This window comes from Molossus molossus, unplaced genomic scaffold, assembly GCF_014108415.1.
Source record: "Molossus molossus isolate mMolMol1 unplaced genomic scaffold, mMolMol1.p scaffold_m16_p_14, whole genome shotgun sequence".
In the NCBI taxonomy this organism is placed as follows: domain Eukaryota; kingdom Metazoa; phylum Chordata; class Mammalia; order Chiroptera; family Molossidae; genus Molossus; species Molossus molossus.
This window is the reverse complement of record NW_023425349.1, coordinates 4,811,864-4,825,307: the sequence shown is the minus strand read 5'-3', so window position 1 is coordinate 4,825,307 and position 13,444 is coordinate 4,811,864. Positions and strand designations below refer to the sequence as shown.

Sequence of the window (13,444 nt, the reverse complement as noted above, 5' to 3'; positions counted from 1 at the left end):
GTAGCATGCATGAAATGCTGGCAGTTCCTTGTAAGACAGATTTTCTCTGCTCCATGAGACCCTGATTCAGATGCTCCTGTCACTCAAGAATGTGAACCCTCTGAGGCTGCAAATTGAGATTTCTTGACTTCTGGTTTGCCTTGCACAGCTAGGTCCATTCCCTCTTCATTTGGGCAAACATAAAATCCTTTACCAAAATCCTAATAGGCACAACTCTCTGTATTTAATTTCCCTCTGATTGCTGATGATCAAGCTGTCCTGTGCAGCCATCACTACAGCTGCTGCCTCTTCTCATTCCTCTGTTCCTGTTCGCCTTATGATTTCCTGGCTAATGTCCGTGAACAAAGATTAGACTCCTACCCCTTGGTAGAATCAGGAGGTGAGAGGAAGCTGATTATACAGGAGAGAAGTTATAGGATAAAACATTTGGTGGATAAGCATCGGGAAGAAAGAAGAAACACTATTTGGGCAAAAAATGCTCTGGGCTTTATTTTATTTTGTCCTACCAAGTCTGGATGGGACAAGCGGAGAGTCCCTCTGATGTAAGTTTCTCACAATAGAAGACTGGTCCCTGGCCTAGAGCAGTGATGACCAAATTAGACACCTAGATGAAGCACTTTACATGTTGATTATCATTCACAACAACCCTAAGAAGTAGGCGCTGTTGTTGTCCTTTTCATTTTATGGATGAGGTAACTGAGTTCCAGCATCATTACCTTGCCTCCAGGTCACAGGGCCAGGGAGCCTGCTCCCAAGCCCTGAGGGGTCTGCTGCCTCTCACCATGCTGGGAGCCCAGGTGAGAGCTGAGGGGTGGGTGTTGCTCCCTAGTGAGGAGTTAACGTGAGTTCCCAGGGTACCAGACTCCCTTTTTCCTTTGTCGGTGGTGGATTAGTAAAGCTGGAGAACTAGCCAGGAAGTCTCACGGGTGAACTTTTCCTTTCCCAGAGATCTTGCTGCCCGAAACTGCCTGGTAGGGGAAAACCACTTGGTGAAGGTGGCGGATTTCGGCCTGAGCAGGTTGATGACAGGGGATACCTACACAGCCCATGCCGGCGCCAAGTTCCCAATCAAGTGGACAGCGCCTGAGAGCCTGGCCTACAACAAGTTCTCCATCAAGTCCGACGTCTGGGGTAAGGCCACTTCTGTTCCCTCCTCGCCTGTCCAGAGTGTGGCTTCTTTTCTCCTTTTTTATTTTATTCTCCTCTCCTTGCTTTTTCATTTCTTGCTATTTTATTTCTCCCGCACCCCCCCATTACTTAATTCTCTCTTTTGCTTGTTTTTTTTTTTTTCAATCTTCAGATAGAGTGGGAGGGAGGGAGAGAGAGAGAGATCAATGTGAGAGAGACACATTGACTGGTTACCCCCCCCCCCCCCCACGACCCCAGCCAGGACTAGAGACTGAACTGCAACCGAAGTACGTGCTCTTGATGAGAATCGAACCCATGACTCTTTGGTCCAAGGGCTGACGCTCTAACCACTGAGCCAGACGGGCCAGGGCTGCTTGTTTCTTTTTCATTTAAAAGTTTTTTCTGCCCTGACCGGTATGGCTCAGCGGTGGAGCGTCAGCCCCTGGACCAGAGAGTCACAGGTTCAATTCTGGTCAAGGGCGTGTACCTCGGTTGCGGTTGGTCCCTGGCCCTGGGCGAGGTTGTGTGGGAGGCAACCAATTGATGTGTCTCTCTCATGCAGCTGTCTCTCTCCCCCCGCCCCTCCCCACTATTGGACAATAAATGGAAAAAAGTATCCTCGGGTGAGGATTTAAATATCAATAAATAAAAATATTTTTTTCCCTGTTTTCTCTCCAAAATGAAGTAAAAGTGAGCTTTTTCTTCCGAAATAATTTATCCCATCTTTGTCTTCATTCTAAGTTTGCTGTTTGGGTTTGTGGGGGCAGCTAGCCAACCCTGCAGGCACCCAGAGGTTTCCTGTAGTCAGGAAATGCTGTGTACTCTGGGTTGGGCTTTCAATAGGATACTACCCTCTGAAGCATCATGTAACAGTATTATATGTTTACTTTTTTTTTTTTATCCTCACCAGAGGACATTTTTCCATTTTTTGTTCAGGTAGAGTGGGAGGGAGAGAGAGGAACAGAGAGAGAGAGAGAGAGAAACATCGATGTGAAAGGAACACATCGAGTGGCTGCCACCCGCACAACCAACCAGGGCCGGGGACAAACTGCAACCAAGGTACGCACCCTTAGCGGGAACCGAACCCGGGTCTCTCAGGACCGCAGGCCGACGCTATAACCGCTGAACCAAACTGGCCAGGGCGTATGTTTACTTTTTTAAAGAACGTTTTGTTAATGGCAAATTGTAAGCATACCCCAAAGAAGAAATAGTTGCTTAATGAGCCCCGTTGCACCCATCACCCAGCTTTACTGATCACTACCTCATGGTGCTCTTTTATCCTCTGTGCCCCACCCACTCCCCTGACACTTACTTCGAAGCAAATCCCAGACATCATATTATTTTGCCATAAGTATTGAGCGTGAACCTCTTAAAGATGCCATTTTTATTCTCATGACCACTGTGCCCCTCCTCCCAAAGTTGATGGTAATTTCCAAATACTATCAAATATTCAGTTAGTGTTCAACTTTCCCATTGAATCATAAAAGTCATACTTTTACAGTCTGTTTAAATTGAGATCGAAATATGGTTCACACAAGGTGATTAGTTGATATGTTTCTTAAGGTCCCTCTAATATGTAAGTTCCCTCTCCTTCTCTTCATTTACCTTGCTGTTTATTTGTTGAGGAAATCCTATCATTTGTCCTTTAAAGTTTCCCACATTCTGGATTTTGCTCATTGTATCCCTGTGGTATGATTTAATATGTTCCTCTCCAGTATTCCTAGTAAATGGGTAGTTCAATCTGAACAGCTTGATCTTATTCAGATTTGACTTTTTTTTTTCTTTTAGTTATGAGTTCTTGTCGTGTGCGGTTTTGCTCAGTGGTTAGAGCATCGGCCCATGGACCAAAGAGTCTCGGGTTCGATTCCTGTCAAAGGCATGTGCCTCGGTTGCAGTTTGTCCCCGGCCCTGGTCAGGTCATGCAGGAGGCAGCCAGTTGGTGTTTCTCCCCTGCCCCACTCTATCTGTAAATAAATGGAAAAATATCCTCAGATAAGGATTTAAAAATAAAAAAGTTCTTCATAGAGAGTGCTGTGCTTTTTCATCAATAGGTACATAATTTTGATTTTCTCCCTTTTATGATTTTAGCCATTACTGATGTGCATTCCCTCTGTCCACTAATTTATTAGGTAGTTTTTTTAATTCTGTCATTTCTTACTCATTTATTAGCTCAATACTTTTATAAGAAAAAAACTTTCCCTCATCTATTGTTTGGTTATTCAGCGGTACTGTTCATATAGGAAAGGCAGGGTAATGTTTGCTTTCTTGCCATTATTTACTAATTTTTATAATAATGAGTTAGTTTCTTAATGCTCCGCAATGGTGACCAATTAGCTTTTTGTTTATTGTGTGTGTGTGTGTGTGTGTGTGTGTGTGTGTGTGTGTGATATATAAAATGAACTCACATATAATGTGTTTAAACATCCGTGCAGTTATTTTTCTTATTGATACGCAGACCATCTCATCTTTGGCTGGTGGGAACTTCGTGTTGCTCCTAGTCCTTTTGACAAGACCCTTGTAGCTTTCGGTAGCATCTGTGCTGTTTGGAGTGGTCAGATACTTAGCTTCATTCCCTGCCTAGACCTGAGCCACCCATTTCTCCAGGGAGTCGGTTCTGCTTCCCTCATTGGGATCAGGAATTCCAAAGCTATATTCTGGGCCTGCAAGACTTTCAAAGATTTTATAAGATTTTTGTGAAATTTTTAGAGTTGGAAGGGGCCTTAGAGATAATCTCATACTCCAGAAAGGGGAGGTGGCTGTCTTAAGTACAGCGCTAGTAGAAGTGGCCTCCTGCCTTGGTAGCCCTAGATACCCCCACCGCATATCCCAGCAGGATGATCACATTACCTGCGAAACCTTGGAGGGCTCATCAATCCAGTCCTCTTCTCTCCTTCAGCGTTCTAGTCAGTGGGAGTGAGGGAACTGAGCGCTTCATTCTGTCCTGGGCTGTTGTAATTAAGAGCCTAGTAAAATGTCAGCACCTGGCCCGCTTTTGCAGGTATAACTTCTGATGTCTACTACTTAGGTGACCAATTTTAAATGCAAGATACTTAAATCTTGCACGTTTCAAATAACCTTCTTCATTATTTTTTTCCCCTAGCATTTGGAGTACTGCTTTGGGAGATTGCTACCTATGGCATGTCACCTTACCCGGGAATTGACCTCTCCCAGGTGTATGAGCTGCTAGAGAAAGACTATCGCATGGAGCGCCCAGAAGGCTGCCCAGAGAAGGTCTACGAACTCATGCGAGCATGTGAGCCTTCCCCTGCCAGTTCTGAAAATTACATGTGGGCTTTGTAGACATTCCATGCAGGAGTGTGTATGTGAAGTGAAGGATTAGCGTATTCCATTTTCTCTCTCTGTTCCCGGTCTTCAGAGCAGTGAATGAAACCATTTAATACATATTTTTGCAGACTCTTTTTCAGTGTTTCTCTATACCTTTGTTCATACATAGTATTTATGTGTGAGGGCTTTTTGTTCGTTTTTTTAATACAAAATTGGGATTGATGGATACCAAACTTGGATTTCTTTTTAATAAATACAAATTCCTTGACCTACCTTCAAACATGTGCTGCAGTAGGTAGTCAGTCAAGGGGATGTTTATCTGGTTGGTTTTATTATATATATCAAATCATTCCCGCAGCTTTCTTTGCACTTAGCAGTGTGATAGATTTATCTTTTCATATCCATAACTCAGAGTTGTTGCTCCCTCCTCCTCCCCCCATTTATCTTTATCTAGCTCTTCAGCAGCCCATTAAATGATTCAGTCATTCACCCAGTCCTCTCTTGATGAACACTTGGTTGTTTTACACATCTGTTTGGGTTTTGCCATTATAAGCAAGGTAGGAGTGACCACCCTCACACACTTACCTCTCTGCATTGTACCTGTATTGCTAAAAGTTGAACTCTTGGCTCAGAGGGCTCTGTGTATTTTAAATTTTGATAGATTTTACCAAACTGTTTCCCAAAAAAGGTTGTACCAACTTAGACTCCCACCAGAAGTGTATGTGAGTGACTGTACATCCTCCCCAACACTGGGCTTGATCAGTCCTTAATCCTCATTGTAGTCTCGTTTGATGAGCATTTCTCTAGCGATAGGGATTTCGGACTTCGGTGACCATAAAAGGAGGGCGAGGTGGAAGGCAAGCCATTTGGCTTAGTAATCCTCTGCACTTGCTGGAGTGGGGTCGGGAATCAAACACTTGTAAATGCAGTGCTGGCTGTCAGCCTCTCTCTCGGGTTTTCCGATCTATATTGCTGCCAATATCAAGTCTTTTCAAATTCTTAATATCTGTAATAGGACTCAGTGGCATTTGTCACTTTAACTTGTCACACCAAAAGATGGGTAGCAGGAGTGGAATGCTTCTTTCATTTCTAGACTTTTCCTTGAGAAGTGCTAAGCCACACATTTGTTAGCAAGGCCTCAGGGGTGGTCTAATAACTCCAGTCTCATCTGTCCAGGTTGGCAGTGGAATCCCTCTGACCGGCCGTCCTTTGCTGAAATCCACCAAGCTTTTGAAACAATGTTTCAGGAATCCAGCATATCGGATGGTAAAGTCCTTGGGGTGTCTGCAGTGGGGTGAAAGTTGGGGTCGGAGGGATGGCTATGAGGACTCTAGCTCTGGTCCTTTAGTTCACTTCCAGGGAGAAGTGCGCGGGCCAAGTGACCTGAGATCAGAAAGCTGAACGGAGTGTTGAGTGTGGAGCCCTCTCTTTTGTAGCCATGCAGAATTCTAAAAACTACTAAGTGTTGTTTCTTTATCATTTGTATCTCTTTTCTGTCATTGTGTGTAGATGACCACTGTTATTTAAAAAAGAAAAACCCAACATACAAAAATGACACCACTACTGATGCTCCCGGTTTGTGTGTGTATGTGTTGTTTGTTTTTGGTTTTCTTGGCGGTCTTAGAAGTGGAAAAGGAACTGGGGAAAAAAGGCATGCGAGGTGTTGCAGGTACTCTGCTGCAGGCCCCAGAGCTGCCCACCAAGACAAGAACCTCCCGGAGAGCCACCGAACACAAAGACTCCACCGACGTGCCTGAGACACCCCACTCCAAGGGCCCGGGAGAGCCTGGTATGTCCCCCATCCCTGCCAGAGGCCGGGGCCAGTGTGGCCAAGGAAGCAGTGAGTGGGACCTGCGCAGAGGGCAGGCAAATGCCACGCTAGTGGTCAGCATTGAAAGGAAGGTTCTCCTCTTCCCGCAGCAAACCTCCCCCACCCACCCCATCCCCCCAACCCAAGAGTCCTTAGGAGCCATTGGCTTTAGAGTTAGTTCAGTCAGAGAGGCAGAGCTGCTTATGAAACCTGAGAAGGGAACCCACATTTTCTTGTATTATTCACGCCCGTGGCGCAGAGTGAGTGTCCTGTCTAGTCTCTGCAAAGCAAGAGGGGGATGGGACTGGTTCAGGAGGGTCTCGATATTGTCAGGGATTGGACCTGGTTCCACCTATGTGCCAGACTCTACTGAGAGCCAGGCTGCTCTGATGCAGCAGTTGTCCCCCTGCCCCCAAATCCTGGAGGTCTGGGCCCTGCTGCAGGCAAGCGGCAGAACAAAAGTGGCAGAGTAGGCCAGCGTCTGGTTTGTAGGGGAAGCTCTGACGGACCACAGACTAAGTGGGAAGGGACAGTGCAGAGCTGGAGTTATGGGATATTTTGTCACAGCAGATTCCCAAGTTGTTGAATTTTCTGTTTGTTTTGTTTTTTAATGCTTTTATTGAGTCTGGAGAGAGAGGAAGGGAGAGGAAGAGAGAGAGAGAAACATTGATTGGTTACCTCCTACACACTTTTTGACTGGGGATCGTGCCCTGAACAGGAATTGAATCGGCGACCTTTTGTGCACAGAATGATGTTCACCTGAGCCACACCAGCCAGGGCCCATATTTTTAAAAAGTTGATGTCGCCTGGCCGGTTTTGCTCAGCAGTTAGAGCGTTGGCCTGCAGTCCGGAGAGACCTGGGTTCAGTTCCCACAAAGGCATGTACCTCGGTTGCAGTTTGTCCCTGGCCCTGGTTGGATCGTGTGGGTGGCAGCCACTCGATGTGTCCCTTTCACGTCGATGTTTCTCTCTCTCTCTCTCCCTCTCTCTCCCATTCTATCTGAACAAAAAATGGAAAAATATCCTCGGGTGAGGATAAAAAATAAATAAATAAATAAATAAATAGTTGATGTCCTAGCCAGTTTTACTCAGTGGTTAGAGCATCAGCCTGTGGACTGAAGGGTTGCGGGTCCGATCCCTGGCCCCGGTTGGGGTCATGCAAGAGGCAACCAGTTGATGTCTCTCTCTCGCATCAATGTTTTTCTCTCTTTTTCCCTCCCTCCCACTCTATCTAAAAATCAATGGAAAATATCTTTGGGTGAGGATTAACAAATTTTTTCAGTTGCATGCATAGCATACACACACACACACACACACACGTACCACTACACAAATATATTTATATTATGAACCATACACTTTAAAGTTCCCATAAGAAATATGTCCAAGTTACAGTCCTTTCTTTCCACAACCCTGATCGTCTTGCTCAGCCCACTTGGGAGGCCACGGCACCTAAACTGCAGAGCCGTGGACCCGTTGTCATTCTGTTAGTCATGCTTTCAGGTCGCTGAGCAGTGGGGAGGAGCTACTCTGGGGACTTCAGGCTTACGAAGCAGCCAGTGATGAGCAGTCATGTTCATGTGTGCCCGTCAGTGTTCATCTGAGGGCTATTTTGATATGTGCTCTCACGAACCAAGAGTGTCAGCTACTCAGCCCTGGGATACAGCTGTGCAGAGTTCATTTGAATTTCACCTTCCTTGCCCTCCTCCCCTGGCTTACAGTTTTGGGAGGTCCTCGGCTTTCCCTGAGCCACTTGTCCTGCGCACCCCCTGGTATTCTGATGAATGCCTCTGTACCTCTGCTCTGCGTTATGAGGGGTGACAGGAAACCTCTCGCTGCAGCTGCCCCCGAGGGGCACTCTGTCATTCACTGGTGAGGACCTTGGCAACACCAGAAAGATTTCTTAGAAACTGTTGTTCATATTGAGAGAGTGTCCATTTAAAATTTTTATAAGGTTACCCCTTCTTGTTTCCCAAACATAATGAATAGCCCATTGTCACTGTGCCCAGTGGGTGTGTCCCTTTCTCTCTAGATCACTCCTCGTAGGCACCTTAACCCACTGGCTGGTCAGACCCTTTGCTCAGCCTCGTTACGGTTTTTACTGACCAGACGGTGGGGGGCGTCTGCTGGTTTAAAGGAAAACAGTGCAGGGATGGGGGCCAGGGGCTTCAGCTTTCTGTTCTGCTGTCTTCAAGAGAGACCTAGGCTTTTCCTAATAAGAATATGAACAACGGGGACAATAGTTATTGAGAAATTATGCTCCAAGAGCTGTGACAATTGCCCCACATTCATTATTGCATGACATTGTCCTAACAGTGTACAGGTGGGTGTATTGTTCCCCGTTTCATAGATGAGAAAGCTGAGGACGAGCAAAAAGAAGTAAGTTACCTGGGCCTCATGGCTGCTGAGCGGCAGAGCTGGTCACCACACCGGCCTTCCGGCACCCAGAGCCCAGACCTCTGTGGGGGGTGGGAGGCCGGCTGGGGCTCCGTGCCCCCCAGGAGCCTTTCGTCCAGGCTGGCTCAGCTCTCCCACTGTGTTTCAGACCCGCTGGACCATGAGCCTGCTGCGTCCCCACTGCTCCCTCGGAAAGAACGGGGTCCTCAGGATGGTGGCCTGAATGAAGATGAACGCCTTCTCCCCAAAGACAAGAAGACCAACTTGTTCAGCGCCTTGATCAAGAAGAAGAAGAAAACAGCCCCGGCTCCTCCCAAACGCAGCAGCTCCTTCCGGGAGATGGACGGCCAGCCAGAGCGCAAGGGGCCCGGCGAGGAAGACGGCCGTGAGGTCAGCAACGGGGCGCCTGCTCTCACACCCTCGGATATAGCCGAGCCAGCCAAGTCCCCCAAACCCAACAGCGGGGCTGGTGTCCCCAATGGAGCCTTTCGGGAGGCGGGGGGCACAGGCTTCCGGTCTCCCCCGCTGTGGAAAAAGTCCAGCACGCTGACCAGCAGCCGATTAGCAGCCAGCGAGGAGGAGAGTGGCAGCAGCGCCAGCAAGCGCTTTCTGAGGTCCTGCTCTGCCTCCTGCGTGCCCCACGGGGCCAGGGATACCGAGTGGAGGTCAGTCACGCTGCCTCGGGATCTGCAGTCCACGGGAAGGCAGTTCGACTCTTCCACTTTCGGAGGGCACAGAAGTGAGAAGCCAGCTCTGCCTCGGAAGCGGGCGAGTGAGAACAGGTCTGACCAGGTGACCAGAGGCACAGTGACGCCCCCACCCAGGCTGGTGAAAAAGACGGAGGAAGCGGCTGACGAGGTCTTCAGAGACACGGCAGAGTCCAGCCCGGGCTCCAGCCCTCCCAGTCTGACTCCAAAACTCCTCCGGAGGCAGGTTGTGGTGGCTCCTTCCTCTGGTCTGCCCCACAAGGAAGAGGCCGGGAAGCCCAGTGCCTTGGGGACACCTGCCGCCGCTGAGCCAGCGCCCCTCACCGGCAGAGCAGGGCCATGTGCATCTGGAGGGACCAGCAAGGCCCTCACGGAGGAATCCAGACTGAGGAGGCACAAGCCCTCCTCCGAGTCCCCAGGGAGAGACAAGGGGAAACTGTCCAAGCTCAAGCCTGCCCCACCCCCCCCTCCGGCCTCTGTGGGGAAAGCTGGGAGGCCCTCTCAGGGCCCTGGCCAGGAAGCAGCCGGCGAGGCCGGCACCGGCGGGAAAGTGAAATCGGCTGCCGTGGTGGTGGAGGCCGTAAACAGTGACGCCGCCAAGCCCAGCCAGCTGGGAGAGGGCATCAAAAAGCCTGTGCTCCCGTCCATGCCAAAGCCTCCGTCATCCACCAAGCCAGCCGGGACCCCAACCAGCCCCGTCCCCGCCCCCTCCACTTTGCCAGCAGCATCCTCCGCCCTGGCAGGGGACCAGCCATCCTCCACCGCCTTCATCCCTCTCATATCGACCCGTGTGTCTCTTCGAAAAACCCGCCAACCTCCCGAGCGCATCGCCAGTGGCACCATCACCAAGGGTGTGGTCCTGGACAGTACCGAGGCCCTGTGCCTGGCCATCTCCAAGAACTCTGAGCAGATGGCCAGCCATAGTGCCGTGCTGGAAGCCGGCAAAAACCTCTACACGTTCTGCGTGAGCTATGTGGACTCCATCCAGCAAATGAGGAAATTTGCTTTCCGCGAGGCCATCAACAAACTGGAGAATAATCTCCGGGAGCTTCAGATCTGCCCAGCAACAGCGGGGAGTGGCCCAGCGGCCACTCAGGACTTCAGCAAACTCCTCAGCTCGGTAAAAGAGATCAGTGACATCGTGCAGAGGTAGCAGAAGCCAGGCGTCAGGCAGCCAGATCCGCTTGCCGTGCGTGAGGGCTCCCCTGTGCCCCTGACAGTGGCTGACAAGGACCAGTGAGCTGGGACCTTGGCCCAGGAGCTGAGGGCCACCGTGGAATACAGCCCTACTACCTACGTCGTGCACCAACTGTCCTCCTGCACTTTCCTGCTCAGCCCGCTCGCCGAGCCCTGTCCTGCGTTCTGTCTGGAGTCCCGCTGGACTGCGGTCGGCATGCCAGCCCTTGCCGCAGGCTCTTCCAGGCTGAGCGCTGCAGCCGGCTGGGAAGTGGGTGAGCATTCCCTCGTGTTTCTTCTCTTCCTGAGGGTTCCCTCTGCCTCTGCCTCCTCCATGTTCCCCAACAAGTGCCCTGAACGGAGCTGTCACCTTCACTCACCTGGTGGAGGGAGCCTGCACCCTCCTCCTCCTGTCTCCTGTGCTTAAGACACGTTTCCAGAATGACCCGGGAAGCTCTGCCAGCGGTCCCTCTGCCTCCACTGTGCCGGCCTGGTGCCCTCCCCGTTTCCTCGTGTGAAGGACAGCTCTTATTCGGGGGGTAAAACGGGGTGCTGACACCAGCCAGCCTTTGGGTCCCAGGAATGGGGGGCGCTGAAGAGGCCCATGGTGTGGAAGAATGTCCTGTCACCCTTCTCTGCATGTCCCCAGAGCCCAGTTTCTTGTTCTCTTGTGACATGCACTGCTAATCCTGGATAGAAAGCTTGAGTCTTAAGGGGAGTAGGGTCGCTGTCCAGCATACGGGGCAGGGGAGGCGGGAGGGGTGACTTGTTGGGTGAACAGCTGGTGCTGGGATGGCCCGGGCCCTAGGCAGGCCTTCGGGGGTCCCAGTGTTACCTTCCTTTTGCATTTTCCGGTGCCCTGAAAAAGGCACTTGATCTTGATTTCTGACCAATCTCCTTCCCCTCCCTTGCCCTCCCCTAAGACAGAGTAGATGTTTGCAGGGCTCTTTCCTTTGTGAGTCTTCAGTTTTCTGGGGTTTTGAAGCATTTCAAAGCTCTGCCTTCAGCACAGCCTCCAAGACGCTGGGCACCAGCACGCAGACGGGAGGAGAAAGACCTGCGGCACCAAAGCCCCAGCAGTGGTGGCTGTACCCTCGTGGGCAGGCATCTTACTCCATTACCACGAGCAACACTTGGCCATCAGGGATGAAGATAGCCACAGAGGAAACCCCAGAACGTGTCTCGAAGAGCAGGCCTTGGTGTCACCATCTCCTGGCTGCCCAGGACCAGGCTCGTGGGCCAAGGGCTCAGGTCTCCTTGGCCTTGACCTAGAGCAGCTGCTGAGGAGTGGGCGGACACCTGCCTGGGCCTTACTGCAGACCCAGAAGTAACCCTTGGAGACACTAGAAGAAAACCACCATCTGCTCCCCAAAACCTTCTCGTGCCTGTGACCTCACACAGGCCGTTTTTACGCTAATCACCTAAACTTGTATTTTATTTCTCTGGATTGTTTGATACTGTTCTCACAGCGCATCACCTCTTCGCCCCCAGACTGCCATGTCACAGACTGAGGGAGGTGCTGGAACACCGCCGGCCTCGCGGGCAGAGCGAGCAGACCCACGGCCTCGCCTCCGCCTCCGCGAGGTGCTGGTCTCTCTCCACATGTGCCACTACGTCTGCATCTATACTTTGGTATTACACTCGTAGACGTGCTCTTTTATAAGTGACGTGTGAATAAGTTCCCACTCCCCTCCCTTCCTGAAGGCCTCTGGTGTCTCTTTTTTTCCTTTGGTCCAGTACATTTTGTTTCTGTATATGACTCTGTTTTTTGAATCCACATCTCTCCTCCGTAGTATTTTTTAAATAAATGTTTACATTAGAATTTGGGCGGATTGCTTTGTTCTGTAACTCTTCCCTGTTGCCCAAAGCCAAGGTGCATGTCGGGAGGGAGGGCGCCGTTTTCCTGGAGGGCTGGAGGCTCTGCCTTGGGTTTTGTGGAGCAGAACAGGGCAGGGTCACGGCAGGGTCCTGTGGCCTGTGTCGCCGGCAGGCACTTTCCCTGCCCTGCCCTCAAGCCCTCCTGCGCCCTTGACGCTCGCTTGCTCGCAGCCCAGCTCTTGTCAGCGGCACTGAGAGTGGGCTGGGCCACGGTGCGGGCCTCTCTGTCTGGTGCAAGCAAGGAGGGCTAGCCCGAGGGTTGTGCCAAGGGCCAGGCCACCACAGGTAATGGCAGTGGGGGCAGGGGGCCTGATGTCCTGACTCCTCACTGGCCGGAGGGAGTTAATCCCCTCACCGGTGCTGCTTCTCTCCCTTCGCCTTTGAACTCACTTTCTGCCACTGCCCTCCGCCCCGAAATGCCCCTCACTGTTCACCACGCCTGGTACCATCTCTTCTGGAGGAGAAGCAGGGTGTGCTGGCCTGCAAGGGGATGGAAATGCCGCCCTGGGCCCTGCCTCGGCCTCTCCTGCCCCCAGCCAGGGGGCCGTGGGGGCTGGCACCGACTTTTCTCATCTTGGTCTCCATGTGACCAGCTGACAGCAGGAAGTGGAGATCAGGCAAGTGAGCAGCACCTGTGATGATGATGCTTCTCAAGCCAGTGGATGTGTCGGGTGTAGATCTGCTCGCCAAGCACAGGAAGAGCGTGGTTCCGCCCAGCCTCAGCTCCAGACGGTGGAGCGAGACATGTGGGTGCCGGAGGCGGAGGTCCACCTGGCCGGCCACTGGGTCCCGTCTGCGCGCGAGCAGACAGCAGCCGCAGGCTGAGCCGGCGCAGGGCTCGTCCCTCGCTTCCCAGCGGCAGAGCCAGCGGGCCCAGCTCTGGCAGTGTGGGGCTGTGAGTGGACACCCGCTCTCCTGGGGCCTTCTCCCTGGGGCAGCTGCAGTCAGCCGTGTGCAGTGGTTAGGCTGACGGCTTCCGTGACAGCTGCTTCCTCCGTGTCAGGTGTGGATGGTCCCGCCGTCGCACAGCAGCCTCGTGGGCAGGGTGTCTCGAAAGGCATCT

General features: G+C 51.4%; 1 protein-coding gene across 2 annotated transcripts in view; it reads left to right on the top strand.

The window, feature by feature from the left end:
• The window catches only part of ABL1 (ABL proto-oncogene 1, non-receptor tyrosine kinase), a 128,415-nt gene extending 116,128 nt beyond the window's left edge, over positions 1-12,287 (top strand). For both annotated transcript variants that reach the window (XM_036260951.1, XM_036260952.1), the window contains exons 7-11: positions 947-1,131; positions 4,229-4,381; positions 5,590-5,679; positions 6,038-6,202; positions 8,769-12,287. In XM_036260951.1, the coding sequence (XP_036116844.1) occupies positions 947-1,131; positions 4,229-4,381; positions 5,590-5,679; positions 6,038-6,202; positions 8,769-10,480 (2,305 nt within the window). In that variant the 3' untranslated portion in view covers positions 10,481-12,287. The remainder of the gene's footprint in view (positions 1-946; positions 1,132-4,228; positions 4,382-5,589; positions 5,680-6,037; positions 6,203-8,768) is intronic.
• The last annotated feature ends 1,157 nt before the right edge of the window (positions 12,288-13,444 follow it).